Source organism: Macrosteles quadrilineatus, unplaced genomic scaffold (genome assembly GCF_028750875.1).
Source record: "Macrosteles quadrilineatus isolate MER2022 unplaced genomic scaffold, UCM_ALF_1.0 Scaffold_2__2_contigs__length_208266976, whole genome shotgun sequence".
Taxonomy (NCBI): domain Eukaryota; kingdom Metazoa; phylum Arthropoda; class Insecta; order Hemiptera; family Cicadellidae; genus Macrosteles; species Macrosteles quadrilineatus.
Genome location: NW_026542595.1, coordinates 154,144,565 through 154,161,855, shown reverse-complemented (window position 1 = coordinate 154,161,855; position 17,291 = coordinate 154,144,565). Strand labels below are relative to the sequence as shown.

The 17,291-nt window shown below is 35.7% G+C and overlaps 1 protein-coding gene across 2 annotated transcripts in view; it reads left to right on the top strand.

The window, feature by feature from the left end:
• Nucleotides 1–16,851, top strand: part of LOC128987666 (transmembrane protein 151B-like) — a 43,996-nt gene extending 27,145 nt beyond the window's left edge. Inside the window, exons 3-7 of one of the 2 annotated variants that reach the window (XM_054408639.1) lie at nt 8,973–9,104; nt 9,529–9,752; nt 12,399–12,619; nt 13,064–13,341; nt 13,828–16,851. In XM_054408639.1, coding sequence (XP_054264614.1) covers nt 8,973–9,104; nt 9,529–9,752; nt 12,399–12,619; nt 13,064–13,341; nt 13,828–14,442 — 1,470 coding nt within the window. In that variant the 3' untranslated portion in view covers nt 14,443–16,851. Of the gene's footprint in view, nt 1–8,972; nt 9,105–9,528; nt 9,753–11,568; nt 11,745–12,398; nt 12,620–13,063; nt 13,342–13,827 lie in introns of those variants that run through there. The other variant, XM_054408637.1, reaches the window with a different exon arrangement.
• The last annotated feature ends 440 nt before the right edge of the window (nt 16,852–17,291 follow it).

The following is a 17,291-nucleotide window of genomic DNA, read 5'->3' as shown; positions in this document are numbered from 1 at the left end:
CCAAACTTATAATCATCCCTATAATTAAAACCATATTATTATTTTAAAATAATTGAAATTTGCGATACAGGGGTTAATTGACGTAATACAATCAACCTAATGGAGCTTGATGGTCATAATTAGTTTACTTTTGAGTTCCATTCTTTGTTATTGTTTCATTTTATTATTAGTTTCAACGTATGACAATTAGATAATGAAAATAGTGATTAAGAAAGTGCAATTTTATATTTTGCTAAAATATTTATAATAAAAACTATTACTTTAGAACTAAAAACAATCTTCAGTCATGAAAAGGTTATATTTAATCATGTTTGTAATATGGCGAAAACCATTAATTATATAATTTGGTGCATTCATATCACGACTCGGAAGGAAATGTATTAGATTTCTTTCAATAATAGGAAAAAGATAGTTATGTTAAATATTAAATTGTTATTTTTAGATATATTACAACTAAACGGTACAACAACTACATCACTACAATTAAAGTTTGATTAGGCAAATTTTGGTCAAACAACATATTTAAAACGTGCATTCAAAATGTTCCCTCAATACGTTTAATCTATGAATCTAAACGGATGGTGTTTTTGGCCTCTAATCACATCAAAACGGCAAAGTAAAACAGTAGCTGGTCTAGGTGTTATTATGACACCTATGGTATTAGCTCATTTACTTCGTGGGGAAAGTTGCTAGAGAACTTTGTTTTCTTTATACAGTTGGAAGATTAAGATTAAGACACATTCTGTCTACGTGACCACGTGCATGTCTCCAGCGGTCTTTTGTATATAAATTTGTCAATCCTCGCCACTTGTTCTATGTTAATTCAATCATTGTGTACGTTGAATTTTCTCATTGCTTATATGGTGTTTTATTAGGTAATGTTCTTGTTCTCTCACTGTTGATGTTCGTTGTTGATTTTTATCTTAATGGTTCTTGTTTAAGTTATCGTTTGTTGGACATTATAGACTTAATAGTCCTTATTTTAGTTCTAGAACACAAAGCATTATTGTAATTATTAGTAGAAAATGATGAATCCGGACGTGTATCAACGAATAATTATAAAGAAATTCTCCTGGGAATAAATATAATACTTTCCACATTTTTTCTCTTAGGAAAATAGTATGAGTGCAAAAATGTTAATGTAAAAATAAAGGTAAATGATTGATATTTATATTTACAATCAGGACCGAATCAAATGGAGGACAATATAATGTCCAGTTATCGGTTAAGTCGTATCGCCTCCATTACTCCATTAGTCCATTAGTCTTGCTTGATTGTGCCTCCATTAAACACGGCCAAACCTCCATGAGAAAATGGCTTAAACGCATTAGTTCAACCACTTGACCTGGCTGCTGTTTGTGGTCGATGCATATTGCAATTCGTTGTTGAAAATGCAATGCATTTTACTCTCAAACTAATTTTTAGTTTTTTTAACACACTTTTATTTACTAGGGCTTTTATTTTTATTTACTTTTATTTAAGTTAGTCTTCTTATTAGTAGTAGGTTTTTTACACACTAAAACGTCAGTAACTTTAGCTTAGTTGTGTTCGTAACATGATTGTTTTTTTGTGAAATTATTTAGGAATAGTCTTTATAAAGTTTATAATTAATTATAATGGATTGGTATTGCTCACTGAAATAAATTAAAATATGTTTTGAAAAACTTAGTTGACAATTTAATTATTTTAGTACATTTAATCTCAGCAATATGTAATGTTTTTAATTGAAAGCTTAATATTTTTACACTCAATTTACATATCTCAGGTTTAGAATTTATCTGTAGAGCAGAGAATAAGATTCCATCACTGCTCCCAGACATTAAACTAGGCAGAGGTGTTAGAAGGCTGGTTTTTACTTAAGTAAGTATCCTTAGTCAATGTTTTAACTTCAGTTAGTTGTTCCATAACCTATTTGAGACCTCATTGGGAAGTTGACGTCCCATTCCCACTTATTAAATTATCAAAAATTATTAAAAGATAAATAATTTTAAAAAAAATTTATTCAGCTTACATTGTACAAATTAGTGCTATAAATCAGAAAATGCTATTTTTATCCGGGTTGGATTCCAAAGGGGCAGAATTAGTATGACCTCAGTTTATATATTTACCTTTATATATCTCTACTCAAGTGTCTAAAGTCAATGTCCAACAAATATGTACAATGAAAGTAAAATTAATAAATCTACAGGAATAAAGAGCAGCTGATTAACTAGGAGACTGCCAACTCTCACAGTCTAGGTCTAGATGAGGCACAAGGCGGTTAATTAAACTTCTTCAAAGGAAACTTGGTTGAGGAAACTTCATCATGTTATTAGACTTATGTAGATGTTGACTTTGCATACAATAGGTAACTAATTTGTATATTAACTAGTAACTTTGGTATGATTGAAATGGTAATTTTATTTACTTCATGTTCGCACTTTTAACCTCTGATTTTTTAATCAAGTTAATTACAAGTGGATTTTGGTTTTGTTTGTATCAAAAGTCTAATTAAGTTAAAAATGTTCAATACAATTGTGATATATATAAACATAGTTTGAGCGAGTTGATTGTCTGATTTATGAAAAGCAGCTGCGTTATATTAAAAACTTTTAATAAAAGTTTAAAAATTATGTGAAATTTTTTCACATAATTCCCTGTTTTACTCATTGCTAACGCTGTAATTTCAACGAAACAATGGCATATTCTTCGGATGTTCGATAACTATGTCAGTTATGCAGCATAATCAAATAAATCCGAAGTAGTAAACATTTTCCTTAATTTACAAGACTAAAACTCGTTTTCATTATCCCGTTGTATAAAACACTGAGTATAGTTCTAAACAATAGCTATAATTAAAATCGTTTTTAGGTCATACTGAATGTTTAAGTATTTAACTACTTTCCTGAACTTTTACCAGCAACGAAACGTGTCTTCACAATATCAAAGATTCATATTTATCTAGATCTATATCACTGAAATAAAAGTATTCAAATGATCATCTCCTCGTAGCTTTTCTTTACGTGTGCTAATTTTACACTCGCCAAACATTTAAAGAACACACATATTCTGATATATTGTGTACAAAAATTTACAGAGTTTTGGAATAGAGGGGTGTGTATGAAGATAAATGACTACATACACAATGCACAGACAGTGGTTGTGCCACAAATGTGACAGGGCTAACGGGGAATGAGGGTGAAAGCTTAATACACGAGCTAGGATTGTTTGGTGACATGGCCTATAGGAGAGAGAGCGGGAAATTGTCACAGATAATAACATTACTTTTTCGTAGTGCTTGCTCCTTTGTTTTGGAAAGCAATAATCTGTAATTCGTATTGATTGCCACTTAGTGTTCAGGTGAAATTGTTGTGTATTTTTTGCGGGGGGATAATATAAAATACTGGTCAAATGTATATTTATATTTAAAATTAGCCTTAAGAGAAAGTGTATGAATTTAGTATATTGACAGTTTATTATATGCAAACAATCAAAGAATAACATACTCTATCCTTGAGGTTTAGCAAATAAAGTGTGTATTATTTGGTGCAGGCTCTAATCTCACCAACCAAGAAAGGCTTCCACTATGTTATAAAGCCGTGATTTGATGATTCAGACCTTAACATAGGTCTAAGTATCAAGAAAACCATGTAAAGGATAAATCTTTTAAGCGGGTATTTTTTCGTATTGAAGAAACAGTTCGGCTAAAAGCTATACAAGAAGATAAAAGTTACAGTATATTAGTAATACATTGTATACAATATTATTACAGTACCCTACAAGAATATGATACATATCAATACTCCGCCACTGCAAACCTCCTTATGTGAATTAGAACTGATGATGTTCTAAGACCCGGTATGGTAAGACCCGGGTGCAGGTCTTATGAGACCTACTGCAATTACCCTCTATCGGAAATTTACCAAAATCGGCATGTAACTCATTAATTTTTACTAGGTATAATATTACTTACCTCCATTTTGTTTATAATTTTAATTAATGACATTAGTTTCAATTTAGCTTGTAAGTCAACAATTTACGCAGATGACACCTCTTTACTTGTTAGCCATAGAGATTTAGTTTGTATGGGAAATGTTGCCGATTCTGTTTTTAAAGATGCTGAAGAATGGTTTACAGTAAATGGTTATTTTTTAAATTCTCAAAAAACAAAGAGACTATTGGTGACCTTGAAAAAGAATCATGAAAGCCATCAATTTTTTCATGATTATGAAAATTTTGTAACATTACTTGGTATAAAATTAGGCTGTAAGCTATCATGGTCTGACCATATTAATTTTGTAAATTATAAATTGTCCAGAGTTGTACATTTGTTAATAAATCTGAAAAGACATGTTTCCAGTAAATACTTGAAAATGGCATATTTTGTTGTTTTTTTTTAAGTGTTATCAGGTATGGTTTGATTATCTGGGGTAACGGAGTTGGAATTGAAAAAATTGTAATCAAACAAAAAAAAAACTGTTAGAGTTTTGACGAACTCAGAAAGGTTAGCCCGCTCCAGGCCACTTTTTGTCTCATCGGGGATCCTGACTATTGTTAACTTGTATATCTTGGAGGTATTGATGTTTGTAAAAATTAATTTAAATATGTTTTCTGTCAGAGAAGAAATTCATGATCATGTGACCAGATTAAGGCATAAATTAGATCAACCAAGGTTTAGGTTAAGTAAATCAATGAATTATCATGTTAATTTAGGTGTAACATTTTTCAACAAGTTACCATTGACTTTTCAGAATTTGCCTCAAAAAGCATTTCATAATAGATTGTATAATTGGTTACAACTAAACCCATTTTATACTCTTGATGAATTTTTAAATATTAAAATAGAGTCTTCAAGCCTAGCCTAATTTTAGATTTTAAACAATACATGATTTTTCTGTGATGTTAGCTCAATTTAATGTTGCTTGTTTATCAATGTGAATCATATATGACGATGCCTATTGCAAAATGTACCTCAAAGTAAAAACATTGACTTAAAACTAAATTGCAACTGACCAAGATCTTTATATTTTTTATAAACTAAGCTTTATTATTATGAAAAAAAAAACTTGACTGTCAGCTTAGTTGATATCAATACAATGAACAAAGTTCTTTTACGTTAAGTGGTGTCAAAATTTATTTCCACAGCTTGGGCTGGCAGTAATGAGTGCTTTAGCGGCCATGCTAAATCACTTTGTTTTCCATTTTGCTGAAACTTATAATTTTAAAATTGTATAATAAAAATCATTTTACAAAATTATACTTTTATTTTCGTTAAAACTATTAATAGTAGAACAAGATCTAGATTTGTTCAGATACATACGATAAAAACATAAACCAATTTTTTACTGTGTTTATGGAATATTATATTTTCAAATATTATTGCGAATATTTTATTTACACCAACATAACATTACATATAAAAGTTTCCTCATAATTAGTACTCTTAAGGATCAGCTAGAGCCAATCAAAGGAATATCATGAAGTGTAATTTTTACACTTTTTCATCTGTAACGATGATGCTCTATAACGAGCAAATAAAATACATATTTGTAAACCGTTGCCTGCCCTCTAATATTGTTTACAAAAGCTAGCTGCAAAGTTTACCCAACAAATAAAGAGGAATATTAAATTTTAGTCGACATCAGTATACTCGAACTATGTTCAAACGAAGTCAAAGATAAGTCTACACAAACGCAGGCTTCGTATTTTACATTTATTTACTTGAAATTTTAAAATAATTAATTTTGAGTGATTTCTGAATAATCCAAACATATTTGCAGTACTGGTAATTTAAATTCGATTTACAAGTTCATAAATATCAGATCTATAAAACGCAGCAGGCATTATTGATAATGTAAAAAATTATGTCAAAGTCGTTTAAAACAAAACTTTCAATGGTTTAACGGGTATATCTTTACAGATTTGACACATTTCTCTACTCCTTCGAGTCTTACTAAGTCTTACTAATTTCTCCCTAGACATACTTTCTAAAGTATGTTTTCGTCAAAAGTTTCAAGCTTGAGTTTTTTATGTATCTGTTTTGGGTCACACTGATCCCAAAAAAGTGGTTTTCAAATTATGTCTGTGTGTGTTTGTGGGTCATGGTGAGTGTGGATGTGTACAGAGCTACAGACTACACCTGTGGTCTGATTTGGGTGAAATTTAGAATGCTATGGTCATTGTGATTCTAAACAAAATGGTATAACCACAGTTGCTGTAAAAAATACAGTACGGTTCAAAAGTTATTGCAACCTTTTATTTTTTATTTTTTATTTTATTTTTTTATTTTTATTTTGTGTACTTATTGTGGAAATAAATCTGATTTGATTTGATTTCACATAAAACATTATAGTTACTACCACCGCTTATATCTGTAATAAAGGTTGTATACAGTACGAGCAGTATACAAGCTAATGAAAGAACGTATGTGTCAGACTGCTGATACCGTTTATTTTAGGAACGAGTATTTTTTTGCTAAGGAATATCTCCCTTTAAGATGTACAGGGTATCCTGATAAATGAGAATCAGCACAAATGCAGACTATGTCAGAGACGAAGAGCCTCTGATAAACTGGGTTGTTATCAAGTCTCGCTACAAATGACAGCATCAGTCTCCGACTTGTATCAGTAGATCTTGGAAAGAGCTGGTTCTCTAGTTGTAATACAAATCTTATCCAGTTTTATTTATCTCTTATTTTTCTCTGTTTATTACACGATTACTCCTCATTCCATTAGGGTGGATTCTTAAACTAAATATTTTTTATCATACTATCGTTAAGCTACCATTGGTGAGATTTCTTCAATTTAGAGATAGTATGGGATTTTACAAGAAGATGGCACCCCTATTAAAATTTATCTTTGCAAAAGAGGGTGATTAAAAATAAACCAACCTAACCTAACCTTGAACCCAAAGAAACTTCAAAACAATCAGTTATCGTCAATCGTATTCTGTAACCGAGAAATTATATCACCATGTTAACTGGGGGAATTTGAACCTATACCTTTTACCTCTAAATGTTTACAAACGCAGGAGTTTTGAGCTTTGTCCCTAGAATAACCTCACATTGCCAATAAATAAATTATTAGTATTTTCTACCATATTTTCACAACCACAACCATCTTTTCATTTGTAACAATATTAAAAATCAAGATTACCGCAATTTCTTTAGTAATAAAATAATTATTTTTAAGACAAGCCAAAAAATAATTATTTCCCAATACTTAAACAATTTCATCATATCTGTTTGGATCGATAAGATCCCATATTGTAAGGGGATGTGAGGTGAATTTATTAGATAGCATCTAACACTAATGTGTAGTTTGTCGCTAAGCTTGGGTATTCGAGAAGCCTCATAACGTCTTGTGGTGAAGCCCAAGTACTTCCGCACCATTGCATGCTCAATGTTGTATGTACAGTATATGGTACTGCATACAACCGGGAATAACTCATTCGACTTGTACATGAATGAGAGCGGTGGGAAAATATAGCGGGTAAATATTATACTAAAATACACACTGCCGAAGCAGGTTTTAGTGAAAATATGATAGATTGGAATAAAATAAATACACTTAAGACAATTTTACGAAACCTCATCCATAAACAAACAAACTAAAACATTTTACTTTCACTCTATGAGAATAACAAGTGAATTAAAAAAAGATTCCGTAACAGTTAGACGTAAAGCTACGCATCAATGCTCTAAATTGTGTTTTATCCCTACATATCTGTTTGAAAGGCACTGATAAAAGTTATATTTTAATGGTAAATATGGAAACCAGATTTTCACACCTATGTGTCACCTGATTGTGCGCCCGTAGTCAAATCATGCTGGTCATCGAAGTCGTTTGAATAATCGAAGGTTTACACGTTTGCAGCGAGTTCAATCAAAATCGGGCAGTTTTACTCGAGTTATTGTGCTGACGGGCACGTTAGAAAAAACGTCCTAATATTCCTTTATCCTTTGTAGTGTAGTTTTAGTACGTTGTTTTTTGGCCTCTGGAGGATATCAAAATAACGAGTAATGTTCCCGGGTCTAGGTCTTTAACTAGTGCCATGGAATAGCTTCTTCTTTATAAGAAAAATTTCTAAAAACAAGTATAATTTGAGCAATTCAACTATCGCTGAAACTCGTTGAAAGATATTAGAACAAAATGATGTGGGTGATAATTATCAGGGCCTACATAATCTGGCGATTGTAAAATAGTATATTTGCGATTAAGGAACATTTTGAGATTTTTACGCTTTTTTTAATGTGCTCAAACATTAATTAGGGTTTCAACTACTGGGGTGCTTTCAAAATTGTTCATTGTAGTATACACGAACAAGGTGTAGTCGATTTAAATCATAAGGGTTCGTTTTGACAGCAACGAGGTAATTTAAATATTGATAAGTTGAATATTAAAATTGAGTTTCTCACGTTAGCTTCACAATATCGAACCCATAAAACTACGTACGATATGAACAATTGCGTGAATGTAGGATGAAATTCATGCCCATTCCTTAACCACTTTATCCCATCAAAAAATGTTTCTCGTTTAGAAATTCCTCAAAATTTAAAACTCAAGCTGAATATGTACCAAAGCCTGCCATTTTGAGAAGACGACCAAATTGATTGACAAACTTTCGGAACAACTTTGGGGAAGGATATCTCCAAACAAGCGGCTGTCTTTATGAAACATGTCAATATTGTTTCTCAGTCGGTGGAACATTTTAAGGTTTGCTTTAAGTAACTAAGTAACTGAATGTTCTTTCCTATACGATTATAAATTAATTAAGATCAGAAATTAGCACAGAACTTGTAATAAAAACTGCCTTATGTCTATATTCTACGTCTACATCACGTTCACTTGAACAGACCTCGAAGAGAAGAAGCAGGAAATGTGCTTCTTCTCTTTTCGTAGCTCAGATGGTCTAGTACATTTACCCTCTTTATCATTTGTATCTCTTAAATCACGCTTTTATACTTTATATTTGACAACCATTGTTTTTTGCAGCAATACCCAATCGAGCAGACGATCTGTGGGACCTTGCAGCGAGAAAACAACTGGAAATGTTTCATCCTGACTTCCCTTATCTTTGGCTGTCTCGGAGCCGTCACGTGGTGTCGCCTTACTCAAGTTACCAAGGTAGTCAGTACCTGCTGTGATTGTTTGACTCCAAAAGTTTCTAAAATATTTCATTTTGAAGTTTTCTCAGTATAGTACCAGTAAGTGTTCATTTCCGCGTTAAGTGCTTTGCAAGAAAGTACGATACCATGGATTTGTTATGGCAATAGAATCGAAATATAAGTTCAAACATAAACTCACCTTGAAAGTAACGGTCTTTAAGACCATCCCTTAATTTATAGTAAATGAAGAAAGGGTTTACAGAACCATATACATATCAGATAGCAGGATATGAAAAATTAGGCTCCTTGCCTTACCAGAAAGAATATCTCGTATGGAGACAGCTTTTTAAATTAGAGAATCTTCGTGCAAGAAAATTCGTTAAGTACTTATAAAACTTCTAATAGATCGAAGATCATTTCCCAACCTTTGTTGTTTGTTCTAGGTCGTAATCAACTTGTCATTGACACCAATCAAACGGGATCGTCAGATGTCTCCTTGCGACGAAGGATACATCTACATCCCTATAGCATTCATGTGCATGCTGTACCTCGTGTATCTAGTGGAGTGTTGGCACTGCACGGCCAGGATAGAGGCCGGGTGTCGTGTTGGAGTCACCAGCGTGTTGGAGAGGATACAACAGATGAAGGAGGCGTTACCAATCCTGTGGTGAGTTATACATCTACATCCCCATAGCCTTCATGTGCATGCTGTACCTCGTGTATCTAGTGGAGTGTTGGCACTGCACGGCCAGGATAGAGGCCGGGTGTCGTGTTGGAGTCACCAGCGTGTTGGAGAGGATACAACAGATGAAGGAGGCGTTACCAATCCTGTGGTGAGTTATACATCTACATCCCTATAGCATTCATGTGCATGCTGTACCTCGTGTATCTAGTGGAGTGTTGGCACTGCACGGCCAGGATAGAGGCCGGGTGTCGTGTTGGAGTCACCAGCGTGTTGGAGAGGATACAACAGATGAAGGAGGCGTTACCAATCCTGTGGTGAGTTATACATCTACATCCCTATAGCATTTATGTGCATGCTGTACCTCGTGTATCTAGTGGAGTGTTGGCACTGCACGGCCAGGATAGAGGCCGGGTGTCGTGTTGGAGTCACCAGTGTGTTGGAGAGGATACAACAGATGAAGGAGGCGTTACCAATCCTGTGGTGAGTTATACATCTACATCCCTATAGCATTCATGTGCATGCTGTACCTCGTGTATCTAGTGGAGTGTTGGCACTGCACGGCCAGGATAGAGGCCGGGTGTCGTGTTGGAGTCACAAGTGTGTTGGAGAGGATACAACAGATGAAGGAGGCGTTACCAATCCTGTGGTGAGTTATACATCTACATCCCTATAGCATTCATGTGCATGCTGTACCTCGTGTATCTAGTGGAGTGTTGGCACTGCACGGCCAGGATAGAGGCCGGGTGTCGTGTTGGAGTCACCAGCGTGTTGGAGAGGATACAACAGATGAAGGAGGCGTTACCAATCCTGTGGTGAGTTAAATATCTACATCCCTATAGCCTTCATGTGCATGCTGTACCTCGTGTATCTAGTGGAGTGTTGGCACTGCACGGCCAGGATAGAGGCCGGGTGTCGTGTTGGAGTCACCAGTGTGTTGGAGAGGATACAACAGATGAAGGAGGCGTTACCAATCCTGTGGTGAGTTATACATCTACATCCCTATAGCATTCATGTGCATGCTGTACCTCGTGTATCTAGTGGAGTGTTGGCACTGCACGGCCAGGATAGAGGCCGGGTGTCGTGTTGGAGTCACCAGCGTGTTGGAGAGGATACAACAGATGAAGGAGGCGTTACCAATCCTGTGGTGAGTTATACATCTACATCCCTATAGCATTCATGTGCATGCTGTACCTCGTGTATCTAGTGGAGTGTTGGCACTGCACGGCCAGGATAGAGGCCGGGTGTCGTGTTGGAGTCACAAGTGTGTTGGAGAGGATACAACAGATGAAGGAGGCGTTACCAATCCTGTGGTGAGTTATACATCTACATCCCTATAGCATTCATGTGCATGCTGTACCTCGTGTATCTAGTGGAGTGTTGGCACTGCACGGCCAGGATAGAGGCCGGGTGTCGTGTTGGAGTCACCAGCGTGTTGGAGAGGATACAACAGATGAAGGAGGCGTTACCAATCCTGTGGTGAGTTAAATATCTACATCCCTATAGCCTTCATGTGCATGCTGTACCTCGTGTATCTAGTGGAGTGTTGGCACTGCACGGCCAGGATAGAGGCCGGGTGTCGTGTTGGAGTCACCAGTGTGTTGGAGAGGATACAACAGATGAAGGAGGCGTTACCAATCCTGTGGTGAGTTATACATCTACATCCCTATAGCATTCATGTGCATGCTGTACCTCGTGTATCTAGTGGAGTGTTGGCACTGCACGGCCAGGATAGAGGCCGGGTGTCGTGTTGGAGTCACCAGCGTGTTGGAGAGGATACAACAGATGAAGGAGGCGTTACCAATCCTGTGGTGAGTTATACATCTACATCCCTATAGCATTCATGTGCATGCTGTACCTCGTGTATCTAGTGGAGTGTTGGCACTGCACGGCCAGGATAGAGGCCGGGTGTCGTGTTGGAGTCACCAGTGTGTTGGAGAGGATACAACAGATGAAGGAGGCGTTACCAATCCTGTGGTGAGTTATACATCTACATCCCCTAGAATTTCCATTAACCATGTCTTCTTCTACATGTTGTTTCCCTATAAATTGTCAAGAAGTGTTGAAGGACACTGCAAATTTTTGCATGGCCTCGTACACCTAGTTATCTAAATATTAAATTATCCTCAGAAGAGAATTCGTTATCAAGGGTCATTTTATGATGTGATGTCCTCAATTAATTACGTTGTGAACTCTTTTTAGCTACTGTATAACCATAGATAAAGACACTCCCTTGTGTTGTTTAGGCTATGCTATAACTTACGTGCCGTAATCTAATGGTGGAATTAAAAATTGTTTCCTCTTAACTAATTTTCAAATTACCACAAAATCTTTAGAAGCCTTATTGGCAGGATTGGTAGACTTCCAATACTTTAATAATGAGTTTAGCAAGATATTGGAAAATCATCTTTCTCTTACTATAACTCCTCCTTTTACCGATCCTGGATGTACTTTCCATCACATCCAAAGTGTTTGAATACAATCCCACACACGATCTCATAACTACATTGCCTACGAAACTAGCAACCTTAATTTAAATAAAAAAACAAACTTTGAAGGCACATCCTTTTTGTTGAGTTAATATTGAATATTTAAGTAAATTCCTTGTTACCAATTGAATGCCTTAAACAGGTGGAAGGCTGTGTGTTACCACTATGTACGTCGCAAACGCCAGGTGACTCGGTATCGCAACGGAGACGCCTACACCTCCACACAGGTGTACTACGAGAGAGTCAACTCTCACGCCGCAGGGACCTCCTTCGTGTTTGCCTACTGCGGGGTCAAAGACATCTCAAGGAAACTCATCCTCAATGAAGCCCGCGGGCAAATCACAAAGATACGCTTTAGTAAAGGTGATAATGGAAAAAGATTGTTGCACAATTTTAGTGCCTACAAATAACCAGCGCTTTTTGTAGTTTTTGTTTTTTTCTCGTTTGCATTCAAATAGAGTAGTAGTAGCCCAAGATATTAAAATTGAATAACTTAAAAATACTATCAGACGGAATTTGTTAAAGGAACATGGTAGGATAAAACTACCATTAGCATTAATGGTTTAGCTTTATCTTAAGTTTCGGACTAGATCTTTTTCTGTAATTACTATAGCTCAAAGCTTATTAATTTTCTTTTCTTAAATATCGTAGAAAGACAACTCACAATGTTAGTTGTTTATAAAGATCCTTTACAATGCTCAAATACTGGAAAGAAAGTAAGCATGTGCACCCAGGGAGCACTGCACCTAACTCTTAACAACATTGCTCACCTTCAACGCCGTATTTATTACGCTTCACTCTCTTCAGGTTTCGCTTTCGCAAACGTGGAGGCGGCCGCAGAGTTTGAGGAACAGAGGAATCGGTTCTTCGCAGAGCATGAGCGATACGACGACTACATGGAGATGAGAGAAGGTCTAGACCTCACGAACATCTCTGCGTTCAAAGAACACGTCATTGCTCTGACAGACCCAGACCGTATGCCGTGGTATGCCAGCCGCGCTGTGTTCTGGATCTGCTCCTTCTGTCTTCTGTCATGGCCACTGAGGCTCATACTGGAATACAACACTGCCTATGTCCACTATCAGGTGAGAGTTCTTTAGGGGCTTTTCCCTGTCTGAAATACGTGATATCTATATAAAACATGACCAAATCATTTAGAAGAGCTATTAATTGTTTTTGAAATCCACCTAATATATATGAGTCTCTCCGTAAAATATTTCTATTACACCACCAAATAATAATTACTTAAAAAATATTTTGATTAAATTACCACATTTTTTCATGTAGCAAAACCAAATTAGACAAGGTAATGCATATCGTTTTGGTTTCAGGATTAATCCTGAAAATAGTCAGCAACTTTTTGAACACGGATGTTCTTGATCATTGTGTTTCTAATCAATTATCAAAGAATTGATGAATGTGTTATTATTGGTTAAAGTGCCAGTTGATCTTACTCAGTATTAAAGCTACACCATCTCATGTCAATAAATACGCAAAATGCTTTTATGGGGCTGTATCAAAAGAAAATGTAGGCTATCAAACTTATCTGAAGTAACTTACCCCTTTTGCAGGTGACCAAACTGTTCGGAGTCAACTACGAGACGTCCGCCAGCACCGCCATCACCCCCACCGCCGGGCTGCCCCTCCCACAGCCGCGGTCTTCCACCCTCCACAGCATCGCACGTAGCACAGCAGACAGCGGGGAGCTGGAATGGTGTATCCGCGAGAACACAGTGCTCGTCCCCAGCTACTCCGAGGCCTTATTGCTAGAGGGGAGTCTTCCAACAGCCACATCCTCCTTCAGCATTCGCACCAGCAACAACAACAACATCCACAGCAACCGGGGTAGTTTGGTGTTGCGAACTTCTCAGGATAATATATCGCAAACTTCTAGAGTTTTATATTACTCCAGTCCTCTAGCGGAAGGGTGTCCCAGCGATCCGTTCAGGGGGAGAGAAGCGACAACCCCTACCGAAGAACCTCCTCCCACTTACGAGGAAGCTATGCGTTTCCCCGTCCTCACTAGGCTGCGAAGATCTCTTACAGACCGAGGGGAGATTTGTCGACGCTCTTTGTTCTCACAGAGGAGATCATGTTACGGCGAACCTTCCCCAGTTCCTGTTCATAATGAAATCCGCCTGCCTTCCAGGGGCCGCACACTCATCACCATGGAGACCAGCTTATAGCACAATGTTCCACAATGTAGTCTCTTGGCCTTGCTATTGCACGTCTCGCTATAATATGGCTAAATAGTTAGTAATCAAGTAAGAGTAACGTTCTAGTTTTGCCACAAATATGTAAGGTACAGATGAAAAAAAATCAACGGTGGTGTTGTGGTCTAGCTCTAGTCACTGGTGATTAGGTCAAAGCCCAACGACGCCCCCTCCCTCGTGCACTACACAACGCTCACGGTGGAGGAAGATCCTGTGCCCTGGAGCAATAGGAATTTCTACACATTGCTCACCGCTCGGGCTCTTCCTTTCTTCCTTGCTTGTCACAGGGCAAGTATGAGCATTGTGGTCGTTGTTGCCTGTTATATAACCGCGACAACATACTAGAGCTGAAAGTGCACGGTCGTCCTATAACAAGTTTCCTCTGTATTTTACTTCTCTGTGGTTTTGCTCAAAATTATTTCGGTTGAAGTTGTCGATGTTGGCATACATGTTGGTTGAAAGTTGAAATGAATGCACTGTTAAGTTGTGGATAAAATATAGGATGATTTGTTTGCAAACATGTTAAACTTATCATATTGGATTTTTTTTTAGTTTTTTGTGCGATCGAGCTTCTTCTAGAGGGAAGAAGGCGAAGATTATTTTTCAAGAGAATCATATGTTTAAATTAAATCCTTTTAAAATTAGAACTTTCTTCTATTGGTGAGTTAGACAGTAATCAGTTTTTATTGTTAGCCTTAAAAGAAATAAAGATCACTGTCTACCTGATCTATCTTATAAGCCTACCCCATATATTACAATTTAATTTTGTAAAATTTAAATTTTATATTTTTAAAAATTACATTTACCTAATTAAATTAGGCTAGTTAATTGCAACAATTTGACAAACTCCTAAAAGGTAATAATTAGCATTGAAATCAAAAGTGATTTGAGTACTGTCAACTTTGAGGTACGTAAACATCAAATCATTGTATTTTTTCGTAGTTTGTTTTGCCAAAGCACGAAATGGCTGCAACATCTTACAGTTACAAGTATTTTAAATCGTACAAATGTTGAAAAGACTCTGATATTGTAGATTGGAATGATTGTTTTTGAAAGTTTTTATTGCTCTTTAGAAAATAGAAAGAACCGGAAGAGGTTTTTTTAAAGTCCTCGGATGTTTTGAAATGCAGCATGACTTGAAGCTTTGTCTTGGAATCAGTGTAATCTCTAATGTAAGGCTTGTTAAGTGAAATAAGTGTCAAAGTCAACACTTCTGCAGAATGCCCTAACCTAGATGTTTTAACAAGATAAACAAAAGAGTTAAATTAATGCAAACAATCTTCGCATGTATGTTTATAAACAAATAAATAATACAGCTAAGATATCGTATACAGGGTATTTCAAAACTCGCATGTCAAAACTAAAAAGATATAAGAATATCTCATTCCAAACAGTAAATGATCAAATGTGTTTACAAATAAGAAATTATGTTGAAAAACATCTAACCACAATGCCATGTTAATAAATGAGTGACAAGGAGCAAAATCTAAATATAGTTTTGAAACGCCTTGTATCATGAATTATATGTAACTTGTTCAACATCCATGGTTATAAGCTTAAGAAAACTTGAGGCTGCCTTAAAATGTGCGTGAAATAGCTCTTGTTATTTTGTGGTTTATGTCTCAAGACACATAATTATTGTACAAAGTGAGTAATATTATGAGAAATCCTTAAATCCATACTCTGTATTCTCTTCCATTGGTAAACTATAGTAAAGTGTTACAACAGTATTAGACGTAAATTATAATAATTAACAATTGTAGACATATACAATTACAATATGCTTCATTCGTTAATATTTTATTTAATTTTTTTTATTGAGGACTACTAAAATATTCACATTTTAAATAACCTGGATATAATTCCATTTGTTTGTTTCAGCATAAAACCCTTAGACTCACGGTTGAAGTACTGTCTAGCCGAAATAAAAGAGGAAATCAATTATTAAGCACAAATAGTTAAGTATAGACTTTGAATTGTATAACAACGTAACCAGTAACGTATAGTTACCTTTAAATACTCTAACAATTGAGTCGTAATCTTAGAGGCTTTAAAGACTAACATTTTCTTCCGTCCTTCTTCACCTCTATGCATAATTTAAACTCCACATTTGCTTATGTTTATCTTCGATGTTTAATCATTCTCCATTATTCTACAGTATAATACATTACAACGGTTTTTATATTCAACTTATTTGTCTACTTTAACTTCTGATTGATGTTTATAGTTTAAAATCTCGCCGGATGATTCGCAATGTGTCAAATTAAAAGTGTCTGTTTGAGGAATTATGTTCCTTCGTTTATGATAAGGAAACATAGAGTAGACAAAGATCCGTAATTATTAGTATTATATATTGTTATACGACGTTTCAGCAGATGAATAAAGGTAATTTGTATAAATTTCGTGTTTTATTATTCGCTTAACATCATAAGTTACCTTGCCTTAGTTTGGAAAGGAGAATTAACTAAATTTGAGAAACTATAATCATTGACTTAATACAACTAGACATTCCATCCCCATGAAAATTTGTAGCCAGTTTTTGAACCAAAATCGTCGTAGTTGATGTGAGCCACTGACGGACTGTGCTGATCCAAATGACTGATTTCTGTCAAATACATAATCTTTTTTCAAACTATTGGAATGACTTGTGACCTATAGCAACTGTTGTGATCCATCAACTTGGACAGCAAAAAAAAAATAAGGTACAACATAGAGTTTTAGTCACTGGCGCATTCTGCAACTGGCTCACACGACTACGTTCTTTTTGAAAAAAAAAATGGCTACAGCTGGTCCATATAGATGGGACGTCTACTTCGTTATCC